We start from the raw sequence: 11,614 nt of genomic DNA, 5'->3' as shown, positions 1-11,614 counted from the left end.
TTTGGTGGCAAGTGCTTTTACCCACTGAGTCATCTCACCAGCTCTTTCTTGTTTTGTTTTGTTTTTTTAAGACTTATTTCTTTATTATGTATACAGTGTTCCGCCTGCATGTATGCCTGCAAGCCAGAAGAGGGCACCAGATCTCATTATAGATGGTTGTGAGCCACCATGTGGTTGCTGGGAATTGAATTTAGGACCTCTGGAGAAAGCGCAGCCAGGCCTCTTAACCTCTGAGCCACCTCTTCAGCCTCCACCAGCTCCTCCTCCTCCCCCTCCTCCTTTTCTCACCTCTTTTATGGGAAAGCACCTCTCCTGCAGGCTGTTTCTTGTGTATCTTGGGGCCAGCACATCACCGCCTCACGAACTTCCGTTTTGCCCTACCATCGTGTCTTGGGCATGGGGTAGATAATGAACTCAATGGAAACCTAGCAGAATGCACAATGCACATGCCCCTCAATAATTAGCCATTGTTGTTATCCTTAACTTCAGCTCATTTTGTTTGTTTGTTTGCTTGGTTGGTTCCTCTGTGTAGCCCTGGTTGTCCTGGAACTCACTCTATAGACCAGGCTGACGTCAAACTCAGAGATCTGCTTTCCTCTCCCTCCTGAGTGCTGGATTTAAAGGCATACATCACCACTGTCTGGCACTCAACTCAGTTCCTGGGCGTCCTATGTGCCACACAGTGCAAGAGACAGATGCCAAAAGCTTAACCACTGACTGAGAGACGCTTCTAACTGAAAGCAGAAAAAACATAAAATCATCTTCTTGGCTCTTGGTGGATAAGTCTACCCTTAGCCACCTGGATCCCAGGAGTCCTACTCTGGCAGCCCCGGGTTCTGGAATTCCCATCTCTTCAGCATCCCTCTGCAATGCCATACTTGATGCTCATATTTTTGTTTGTCAGGATCTCACTCTGTAGTCTTGCTGGCCTGGCACAGCAGCTGGAAGTCACCTCGGAAACTTGCTATGCAGATCAAACTAGTCTGGAACTCACAGATATCCTCCTGCCTCAAAGATCTTCCTGCCTCTGCCCCCCAGAGTGCTGGGATTAAAGGCACATCCCACCATGCCTAGCAATCTGTCATTGTTTAATTTCTCTCTGCTAGGTAGAATCCAGGTGCTGTCTGCCTCTGGGAAGAGGTCTGCTACAGGGAAGCTCCTAACACCACCAAGAACACTGATCAGGAGCTCAGGTACCCATCCAGGTGTATAATCCCTTCAAAGGGGTTCAGAGCCTTTCAAGCTCTTAGTTTTAAGTGCTTAGAGGAGATCTCTCCAGCTGTTTTACTCGGCACACATCCTACAAACTGTAACCTGGCCCACCCAGGTTTCCAAAGCCTTCAGATAAGAACCACTGGGGTGCTTGCTGAATATGCAGATCACCGCACCCTCTCTCGGAATTCTAATTCTGAGGTCGGCTTTAACAAACAGCCCAGGAGACTGGCATCCTCAGGCAAGTCCAGACATGGTGCTCCACACTGTGGGTCTGAACCTGGACCAGAACTGAAGCTCAGTTCCTATTGAGTTCACCTAGCAGGCATGAGGCCATAGGTTCAGCCCCAATACTACACAAACCAGGGCACCTGCAGTATGCCTGGGCCAGACTAGGATATCAGGATAAGCCAGCTGGTGCGCAGACCATCAGGACCTTTGGTGGCCTGTAACCTGAGGCTCCTTCCAGCCGGTTAGAACAGCTTCTACAAGATCATGCAGGTCTGCAGGCCCCAGGGAGTCTCTGGCCCCTCCTAACACCTGCTCACAACCCAGCCTGTGAAAAAGCCCAAGTGTGTCAAGTGCCCAGCACATAGTAGGTGTTCAGTCAATGTTAGCCAGCTGCTAATGTGCTAGTTGGAGGTTTGAAAAGGACAGGATGGGGGTGGGGAGCAGCTAAGGAGAAAACCAGCAATAGCTGAGGAAAACATGGGGGCGGACATCGGGACAGGAATTTACATTTCTTTAAAAGGTAATTCCAATCCTGCCTTCCCTTTTGAGAACACAAAGCCTAGGATCTTAACATTTCCAAGATCCTCTTCTTAATGACTCCATTCCTATGAACTTAATCATTTGTTCGGTGTGAAGAATGTTCACCCCTTAACATAAAAAACACCCCTTACAAACCCTTACGAATAAGATTTATTTATTTATTTATTTATTTATTTATTTTGGTTTTACGAGACAGGGTTTCTCTGGCCCGGCCTCGAACTCACAGAGATCCACCTGCCTCTGCCTCCCGAGTGCTGGGATTAAAGGCATGCACCACCACTGCCCGGCTGATTTATTTATTATACTGAGTCCCGCACAAACAAATTGATGAGAGTTACTTTGGGAAAATAGAAGTCTTAAATTCCGTCATTGGCAGACAAGGTGAGCAGGCCTCAGGGAGATGGAGCAGTGGTTTTGAGAGTAAGTGGGCCCAGCCCCGGCCGGCAGGAGATGCAACCAGCAGGCCCGAGTGCTCTCTCTGTCTGTCTCTGTCTCTGTCTCTCTCTCTTTCTCTGTCTCTCTCTCTCTTCGAAAACTTCTGTAGCAAGCAGGGAAGAGCCTGTCACCACCCAAAACACCTGGGTTGGCTATAGCTGGGCCTCCCTCTGCTCCCCAGGAGGGCGCTTTGGTATTTGAAGCTGACATTTGTCACCAAGGGCCTTCCTCTGTTCTTGCAAATTTCCAATACCCAGTACTTGCCAATGAAGGCTGTACCCCAGGCTGGCCTGGAGCTACCCAGAACAGAGCACCGCCCCCACCCCAGCACTCCCTACCTGCTTTTGGATGAGCTGGAAGGAGAAGACCACCAGGAGTCCCGGAGAGGCAGAGTAAGGAAGCCCTTGTTGTGGTTCTGGGATTGAAGCCAGGCCTCCAACACACCTCTAGCTCCGCGAAGCACAATCCGTAGCAGGTATCAGCCCGCTATCTCAGCAATAAGACTTTCCGAGGTAGAGGGGCAAGGTGCGGGGGTAACCCGGACCCACCCAGTCTCTGTACCCTAGACCCCCATCACTTATCAGTCACATCTCATCACAATCACACCATCCCCCAGCAGGGGCTCCCCTGCCCTACTCCTCCAGGGGGGTTATAGGTTCTTAAGGCCTCTCAGGAGGGAGGACGGGAGGGGGCGGGGCGGCGGTAGCTCAGATATAAGGGACCCAGCCGCTGTTTTCGGGTTCAGCCAGCCAACCATGAGTGCCCACCGCCTCCCCATCCTTCTTCTCCACGCCTGGTGGGCCCTACTCCAGCCGCGAACCGCGACGGTGGCCGCCTTTCCTCTGTGGACACGGGGGCAGCCCTCATCACCATCCTCTCTCGCGTACATGATGAGCCTCTACCGAGACCCGCTGCCTCGGGCGGACATCATCCGCAGCCTCCAGGCGCAAGGTAGGCTGCAAGCCTGGCCTCACAAACACCCAAGGGTGCACGACCCGGGAGGGGCGCGGTGGCTGAGGCGCGGACTGGGCACCAAGGGACGTCCAGAGTCTGGTCTTAACGATGGTTCCGCGTGGGCAGGCTCAGGGCACAGCGCTGGTGGCCAGGTCGGAGAGGAACCCAGCGTCCCGGGGACACCGCCTTTCGGGTTCTAGCTTAAATGGCAGAGAATAAGGGGGTAGGGCGAGGCCCCGATCGCACCACTGAGCACCTGGGACCCTCAGCTTGCCCATCTGTAGTTTAGAAATTGCAGGGCTTCCTTCACCGACTTACGTTCAGGACTAGGTGACAACACCCCCCACCGTCCCCAGAAAAGCTCTGCCCTAACCAGACGTGCAATAAAACAGGTCGTTACTGAGTTTTGTCCCGGCTGCCGGATTTCAAGGGTCGGAAATTAGGGATCGGGTGCCGCAAGTCCAGAATTCAGGCAGCTCTCATTGCTGGGCGGTGTCAGGTGTCCTGGGTGACCCCAGGCTCTGAACCTATTTGGATCGAGGTGTGTGTGTGTGTAGTTGGCTCAGTGACCCGAGTGTCGCTCACCAGAGTAGACCGACAGGTGGGTGCCCAGAAGAGGGAGTACAGACTCGGGACTCTCTTCCCGGGCGCAATCCACATCCCGTCGCCTGGGCAGCTTGGCCAGTCCGCACCTCTGTCCTGCGAGGCCAGACGACCCTCCGCGGGACCCGGACGCAATCCACATCTGCTAATCCGGTCTGACCCGTCGCCCGCCGGCCCTGGAGGCGGAGCCCCTGGTCCCTGCAAGCAGCGTCTGGGGTGAGAGTGCCGGTGACCCTCTCCAGAGGGGTCATCTGGGGACTACTGGTCAGGACACCCCGGAGGGCCAGGCAATGAGAAACTGGTGAAGTGCTCGGCCCCTCCGCCTAGGGTGGGACGGAGGCAAAGAGGAAAAAAAACATACCTTTCCAGTTCACTTCACTTTTAGAAAGTTCTTGAATGCCTATATAAGAGATGGGACAATGTGGGATTCAGGAAAACTGCTCACTCCTGTCCTTCCAATTCTGTTTCACAGTCGCCTAGTCCCGCGGCACCATCTACTTCTTGTTTGCTTTGGTAAATCGGAGGACTTTAGCTTTTTAACTATTTGCCAGTGGTGTCAACTGCCTCCATCCATTTCAGCAAAATGGCTCTGCCTAGAGGGAGTCTAGGGGAAGGTCAGCATTCCAGGTCACGCCTTCCCTCTTGAGGCAGTATGTAATCTGCCCCAGTGGTAGTGGGGTCTGTCAGCTGGAATCTGAGGAGGGGCCTGTCTGTACCTCAGTTGTTCAGTTTATTCCTGTGCAAACGGCAGGACCAGTGAGGACTGTGGGTGGAGGTGGGAAGACAGTTCTTGTAAAGCTTTGGCTTACCGACAGCAAAAGATGCCTCCCTGGCTGAGAACCCAGACAAACGACCCGAGTTACAACTCTTTCCTTTAGAATTGGAGGTGGTCAAACGTGCTAATGATCCTTGTCAAATCCACAGGCAGCACACAAGTGGGTTTCAGGGTGGCCATGAACACTTTCCTTGTGCTCACCCCATTCACATTTACTGTATCACTTGTTTAATGAGCTAGAGCTACCTCTACCCCAAGAAACCCTGGGAGTGGCCCCCGGGAGGAAGCAGTTTCTTCCTGCCCTGCCCACACACTGGTCATCAGTTAGGAGAGACCACGCCTCAGTGCAGGGCCTTACACCTAGCTACCTGACTGCCACATTTCATTCCTGAGTTTTGTTTAGCACACAACATTCCTTCTTTCTGCTAAGGCAACTGAGGCCCAGAGAAGGAAAACCACCTGAGCATATCCAACGGGAACCACCACAGGAGAATTCCTCAAGTCCTGGGGGACTCAGGCTGCTGTTCTTAGCTAATGAAGCAGGAGCACCTGCTCTGGGAGGTCATTTGCAGACACTTAAGATAAAGTTTCAGATCACAGGCAGGCTGCTAGTACAGGGGCAGGAGTAATCAGAGAATGGGGGATAGAGCCTACCTAGCTCCCAGGGTCTAGGGAGAGTCTCTAGGCAAGGGCTAGTTACTATCTCCTGAAGTTGCTAATGAGGAGGGAAAGTGGAAAATAACTGTAAAGGCAGCTAGAGATGGGCGGGGAATGGCCGCCAGAGGCAGACGCTAGAAATTTCCTTGGGCAACTCCCCTAAGCCCAAAGATGTCCTGGGGATGATTAAAAGCTAGGAGCTACACTGGAACATCCGAGATCCCAGCTGCCTCCAGGACTACTCAGAGTCCTTGTTTTGTTCTATCTCTAATGAAATAGACACCAAAACAAAACAAAAACACCAGATAAATGTAAAAAAAAAATTAAGCCTAGATTTCCCCAAGTCCTTACTTACATGCATTATTTTGTTGTCGTGGGTGCCTGTGTGTGTGTGTGTGTGTGTGTGTGTGTGTGTGTGTGTGTGTGCGTGTTTGAAACAGGGTCTCATGCTGCTGGCTCTGGCCTCAAATTCCTGATCCTCCAGTTTCTATGTGTCCCCAGTGCTGGGATTATAGGCATGTGCCACCGCACATGGCTGTAATGCAAAGGAGAGGAAAGTAGGCTTGCAAAAGGTAAAAGATCACTTTTTTTTTCCAGACAGGGTTTCTCTGTGTAGCTTTGGACCCTGTACTGGCACTCACTCTGTAGACCAGACTGGCCTTGAACGCATGGAGATCTACCTCCCTCTGCCTCCCAAGTGCTGGGATTAAAAGTGTGTGTCACCAAAGCCCGGGTCACACTTTCTTTTTCTTTTTTTAAAGGCAGCAGAGTGTCTCATTCTGTAGGCCAGATTGGCCACAAACCCACACTATTTGAGTGCTGGGATTGCAAGCATAAATTACCATACCCACTCACTTAATCACTTTTTTTTCTTTTTTCTTTCTTTCTTTTTTTTTTTTGAGACCGGGTTTCTCTGTGGCTTTGGAGCCTGTCCTGGAACTAGCTTTTGTTAGACCAGCTTGGTCTCTAACTCACAGAGATCTGCCTGCCTCTGCCTCCCGAGTGCTGGGATTATAGGCATTCGCCACCACCACCCAGCCTTAATCACCTTTTTAAAAAAATTTTTTAAAGATTTATTTATTGTGTATACCGTATTCTGTCTGCATGTATGCTTGCAGGCCAGAAGAGGGTGCCAGATCTCATTACAGATGATTGTGAGCCACCATGTGGTTGCTGGGAATTGAACTCAGGACCTCTGAAAGAGCAACCAGTGCTCTTAACCACTGAGCTGTCTCTCTAGCCCCTTAATCACTTTTTTAAAAAAAAATCCATTAATGCACAATAGTTCCAGACATCTACTACTCCAGTGTATATCTCATTGAGTGAGGGCCGCCATCTTGGGTTCTTGCCATGGGGCTGTGTGTCTGTCCCACCTATGTGACGGATCAGGCACAGGAGGGCAGTGTGGGTAGATAGGAAACGCTGGATGAAAACCATCTTCTGCCACTGGAGGAGCAGGTGGGGAGAGGGTGGCCAGTGTGTGGCCTCTGCTACTTGCTCTGGGGTTTCTGTGACATTTATGTCTATCCAGCGTGTCTGGAGCAAGCTGCTCCGTCCACTGAGGAAAAGCACAGGTCTGAGAGGGTGGCTCGCTCAAGGCTCAACAGGGCAAGTAGAAGCCTAGAGTCAGGAAAGAAGGTCCCAGCTTTAGACTGGAGGGTGAGGGGCAGCTGAGCCATACAGTCCTTTGTGTGTGTGTGTGTGTGTGTGTGTGTGTGTGTGTGTGTGTTTCTTCTCTCTCTCTTTTCTTTTTTTTTTTTTTTTTCTGGTTTTTTGAGACAGGGTTTCTCTGTATTGTTTTGGAGGCTGTCCTGGAACTCACTCTATAGACCAGGCTGGGCTCAAACTCACAGAGATCCACCTGCCTCTGTCTCTAGAGTGCTGGGACTAAATGCATGCGCCACCAACACCCAGCCTCTCTCTCTTTTTGAAAATATTCATTTCTTAAGTACATTGTGTTCTGCCTGTGTGTATGTCTGCACACCAGAAGAGGGCACCAGATCTCATTACAGAGGGTTGTGAGCCACTATGTTGATGCTGGGAATTGAACTCAGGTCCTCTGGAAGAGCAGCCAGTGCTCTTAACCTCTGAGCCATCTCTCCATCCCATGTGTGTGTTTTCCAAGACAGGGCTTTTCTGAGTAGCCTTGGCTGCCCTGGAACTTGCTCTATAGATCAGACTGACCTTAAATTCAGAACTCAGAGATCTCTCTGCCTCTGCCTCTGCCTCTGCCTCCTAAGTGCTGGGATTAAAGGTGGGAACCACTGCCACCCAGTGCCATTCAGTTTTTACCCACTGTTCTCTGACTGCCCAGGATGTGTTAAAAAGAGATGGGCTAGAACAGAGATTTCAAGCTTACTCCTAACTCTTCCTTCCTTCCTTCCTTCCTTCCTTCCTTCCTTCCTTCCTTCCTTCCTTCCTTCCTTCCTCTCTCTTCCTTTTCCCTGGCCATGCTCCCCCACCCCCCAGTCTCAAGCCCAGGTTGGCCCTGCCTGAACTCTCAATGAAGTTGGGATGACATTGAATTTTTGACACTCCAATTCTGCTCTGGAGAGCAGTTTACGCAGTGCTGGGGTCAAATCTGGGTCTTTGTACTTTCTGGGCAAGAGGTCCACCAGCTCAGCTACATCTCCAGCTCTGTGGTTACTTTGTTTTCTTTAATAACCTTTATTTATTTGTGGTGTTTTCCCCCTTCATCTTTAAAATATCAGGTTCCAATTCTGCCTGAGTTAGTACGAAACTCGTATCAAAAAGCCAAAAATAAACTGGGCGTTGGTGGCACACGTCTTTAATCCCAGCACTCCGGAGGCAGAGGCAGGCAGATCTCTGTGAGTTTGAGGCCAGCCTGGTCTACCGAGAGAGGTCCAGGACAGTCTCCAAAGCAATATAGAGAAACCCAGTCTCGAAAAACAAAAAACAAAAAAGCCAAAATAAATAAAATGGACTAGACGATCTTACAAGCTGTGAGGGGTGGGTGAGGGTGAGCAGGGGTGACAAGCAGCCTACCCAGCTGGTAGTTGACAAGCTGACAGAACTCTTACCCTGTTTCCTCCTCCAGATGTGGAAGTGAGTGAGCAGAACTGGACCTTCGCTTTTGACTTCTCCTTTCTGAGCCAAGAAGAGGATCTGGCGTGGGCGGAGCTCCGGCTGCAGCTGCCCAGCCCCATGGCCCTCCCCTCTGAGGGCCCACTCACCATTGAAATTTCCCACCAGGCCAAGCTGGACCCGGAACAGGCCCCAGCCGACTGCCTGGAGCGAGTTCGGATGGAGCGGTTTACTGTCACTCCGTCTCAGGTCACTTTTTCCTCGGGCAGCACTGTCGTGGAGGTGACCAGGCCACTCTCCAAGTGGCTAAAGGACCCTAGGGCACTGGAGAGGCAAATGTCCAGTCTGAAAGGAAAGTGCTGGCATCAGCCCCGCAACCCGCCTGTCGCTCTCACCGGCACAAATGTGCTCATGCTCTACTCCAACCGGCCTCAGGAGCAGAGGCAGCTGGGTGGTGCCACTCTGCTCTGGGAAGCTGAAAGCTCCTGGCGGGCCCAGGAGGGACAGCAGTCTGGAGAGAGGGGCCGATGGGGCAGAAGGCACCGGAGGCATCACTTGCCAGACAGGAGTCAACTCTGTAGGAGGGTCAAGTTCCAGGTGGACTTCAACCTGATTGGCTGGGGTTCCTGGATCATCTACCCCAAACAGTACAACGCCTATCGCTGTGAGGGCGAATGTCCTAACCCTGTCGGGGAGGAGTTTCACCCTACCAACCACGCCTATATACAGGTAGGATGTCTGGAATGGAACAGGCTGCTAGACAGGCAATGAGGCTCAAGGATTGCCATGAGATAACTGGGTTTGGTCATTCAAGCACCTCCATGTTTGCTCCTGTGAGAATGTAGATTGTCACAGCACTGCGTCCTGTTCTGTGGGGTTACCCTGGGAGCTCTCTCCCCCACACGCACATGCACGCACACATCAGGCCTCATTACAAGGCCCAGGATGACCTTGAACTCCTGACCCTCTTGCCTTCACTCCCCTATTGCTGGGATGCATTACCACACGCAGTCATTACAATACTGGGCATCAGATCCAGGACCTCGTGCATGCTAGGCAAACATGCTACCAACTAAGCCACATCCCCAGCTTTTCCTTGTTCCTATCAGGTGATGGGAATAGAAGAAAAGATCTCTGCTCCTCCAGCTCTGACACTCTGGGAAAGGATATTCAAAATTGGATTTGAGGACTAGACCAACCTTCCTACTCCTGCTCATTGATTGTGTGACATTAAGTTGCTGCTTCTCCAAAATCTGTCTATTTCAAAGCCAATAGCACATTTCACAGGCGGGGGGGGGGGTTCATGAGTTGGTTGCACATGCAGCATTCTATTATTTATGAAAATAATTTTCTATTTTTGTACCAGACCTGATTCTTCACTTTGGCCAGAAATACTAATTCTGCCTCTGCCCCAGCGGTGTGAGCTCACTGACCCTCCCTCCTTCCTCCCTTTCAGAGCCTGCTAAAACGCTACCAGCCCCACCGGGTCCCTTCCACGTGCTGTGTTCCTGTGAAGACCAAGCCTCTGAGCATGCTCTATGTGGACAATGGCAGGGTCCTCCTGGAACACCACAAGGACATGATTGTGGAGGAATGTGGATGCCTCTGACAGAGCCAGGGGGAGTGCTGAGTCAGCTTGCTCTCCACAATGCTAGCGAACTCAGGGGAGACACCACAGTGTCTATCCAGGGAGCAGAAACGGAATAAGGGCTCTGCCTGCCGGAGCTGAAGAGGAAGGTCTGCTCCATGTGCACAGTGGGGCCTTAGACCTGCCAGGCCAGAAGCTACTGCAGGGAGGCAGGAATGGAGAAGCCTTGCAGGGGCTGGCTGGGCTCCCTGGAAACGGGGGTTATGAACTGTGCAAGTGCTTCTTAAACTTTGAAGCCCTTGAAATGGTTTGTAAAGACTGGGGTATGTTATGTATTTATTTTTGATGCTATCTGTAGCTTTCCTGTATTCTTCAAGATGGTCTGTGACCCACTGTCTCTCCTTAAAGATCAGTATAATTTTATTAGATTAAAACTATCCATTTGGCTCTCCCTGCTTCAAGATGGGCTAGGGGGAGCCCCACAACTTTCTGGCTTGCTGACATTAATGTGATGTCTTCCTCAGGGGCTCCCTGATCTCTGCTAATGAGTTCTCTAACAATAAAGCCACTGTCCAGTTCTATCAGGGCCAGTTGATGCCTTTGACCAGAGAGGTGGGCACTTGTCCAAGAGGGACTGGTCATGGTAGATTGCAGAAGCCAGAGCTGTCAGACGTCTGCTTGGCAGACAGAACCCAAGTCTATTAAAAGTCAGTGAGAATTCACCTCAGGTTCTCAATGTGTGTTTTGGGGTCCTAAGGTTCTGATCCAGCAGGGGTTGTTGGGTTGTGGTCACAGCTTGTGCAGAGTGGCTCTGTGATACGTGGGGGGTGGGGGGGGTGGGAGGGTGGGGCATTCACTGCATGACCTCCCCTTATGAAAAAAGTGGCTTTGTAGGGTGTGCCTCTAAGGGCCCAGGAATGATTGTGGCTCAGTCGGGGCTGTCAGAGCTACATAGAGAGACCCTGTCTCAAAACAAAAACCAACATGAAAGGGAGGACCCTGGGTCCCCAACTGGATTGCCCTCTGAGTCCTTATGCCTTAAGGTAGACCTGCTATGCTGGGGTCAGAGAGACAGTTTAGTGGTTAAAAGCACTGGCTGCTTTTCCAGAGGTCCTGAGTTCAATTCACAGCAACCACATGGTGGCTCACAACCATCTGTAATGAGATCTGGTGTCCTCTTCTGGCCTGCATCTTTAAAAAAAAAAAAAAAAAAAAGACCTGCTATGCCCTGTTGAAATGATTTTCTTAGGGGAGCCTAACTGTATGCATGGCAGCACAGCAGAAGGAAACTCAGTTTTCTAAAGAAACTTATATGACAACCCCCCCCCAAATAAAACCTTTAATCCCAGCACTGGGGAAGCAGAAGCAGGCAGATCTCTAAATTTGAGTCCAGCTTGGTCTACAAAGAGTTCTAGGACAATCAGAGCTGTTACACAGAGAAATCCTGGGGGTTGGGGGCATTAAGTTATGTCACTAAAGATATGAATAACTGCTTGTTCTTTTGACTGGGGGATGGGGCTGCTTTGGATGAAGGGCATGCAGGCATTCTCCCTCCTGCTTGCTTCCCAGGGTGC

At 51.1% G+C, this 11,614-nt stretch overlaps 1 protein-coding gene across 1 annotated transcript; it reads left to right on the top strand.

Annotated features, from left to right (window-relative positions):
* The first annotated feature begins 3,087 nt into the window (after positions 1-3,087).
* On the top strand, positions 3,088-10,762 carry Nodal (nodal growth differentiation factor). The gene is made up of 3 exons (XM_005070837.3): positions 3,088-3,369; positions 8,466-9,181; positions 9,909-10,762. The coding sequence occupies exons 1-3, from the start codon at positions 3,174-3,176 to the stop codon at positions 10,059-10,061; spliced, it is 1,065 nt and encodes a 354-aa protein (XP_005070894.1). The 5' UTR covers positions 3,088-3,173; the 3' UTR covers positions 10,062-10,762.
* Positions 10,763-11,614: the final 852 nt, after the last annotated feature.

The sequence above is a fragment of the Mesocricetus auratus genome, unplaced genomic scaffold (genome assembly GCF_017639785.1).
Source record: "Mesocricetus auratus isolate SY011 unplaced genomic scaffold, BCM_Maur_2.0 Super-Scaffold_100027, whole genome shotgun sequence".
Taxonomy (NCBI): domain Eukaryota; kingdom Metazoa; phylum Chordata; class Mammalia; order Rodentia; family Cricetidae; genus Mesocricetus; species Mesocricetus auratus.
Note: the sequence above shows the minus strand (reverse complement) of the source record. Positions and strands in the feature narration are given on the sequence as shown.

What these genes read in the sequence shown, in the direction of transcription:
- Nodal (XM_005070837.3), top strand. Translation starts at nt 3,174, where the DNA reads ATGAGTGCCCACCGCCTCCCCATCCTTCTTCTCCACGCCTGGTGGGCC. An exon ending in CCGCAGCCTCCAGGCGCAAG is followed by an intron (nt 3,370 to 8,465) that starts GTAGGCTGCAAG and finishes TTCCTCCTCCAG; the next exon opens with ATGTGGAAGTGAGTGAGCAG. An exon ending in CCAACCACGCCTATATACAG is followed by an intron (nt 9,182 to 9,908) that starts GTAGGATGTCTG and finishes CCTCCCTTTCAG; the next exon opens with AGCCTGCTAAAACGCTACCA.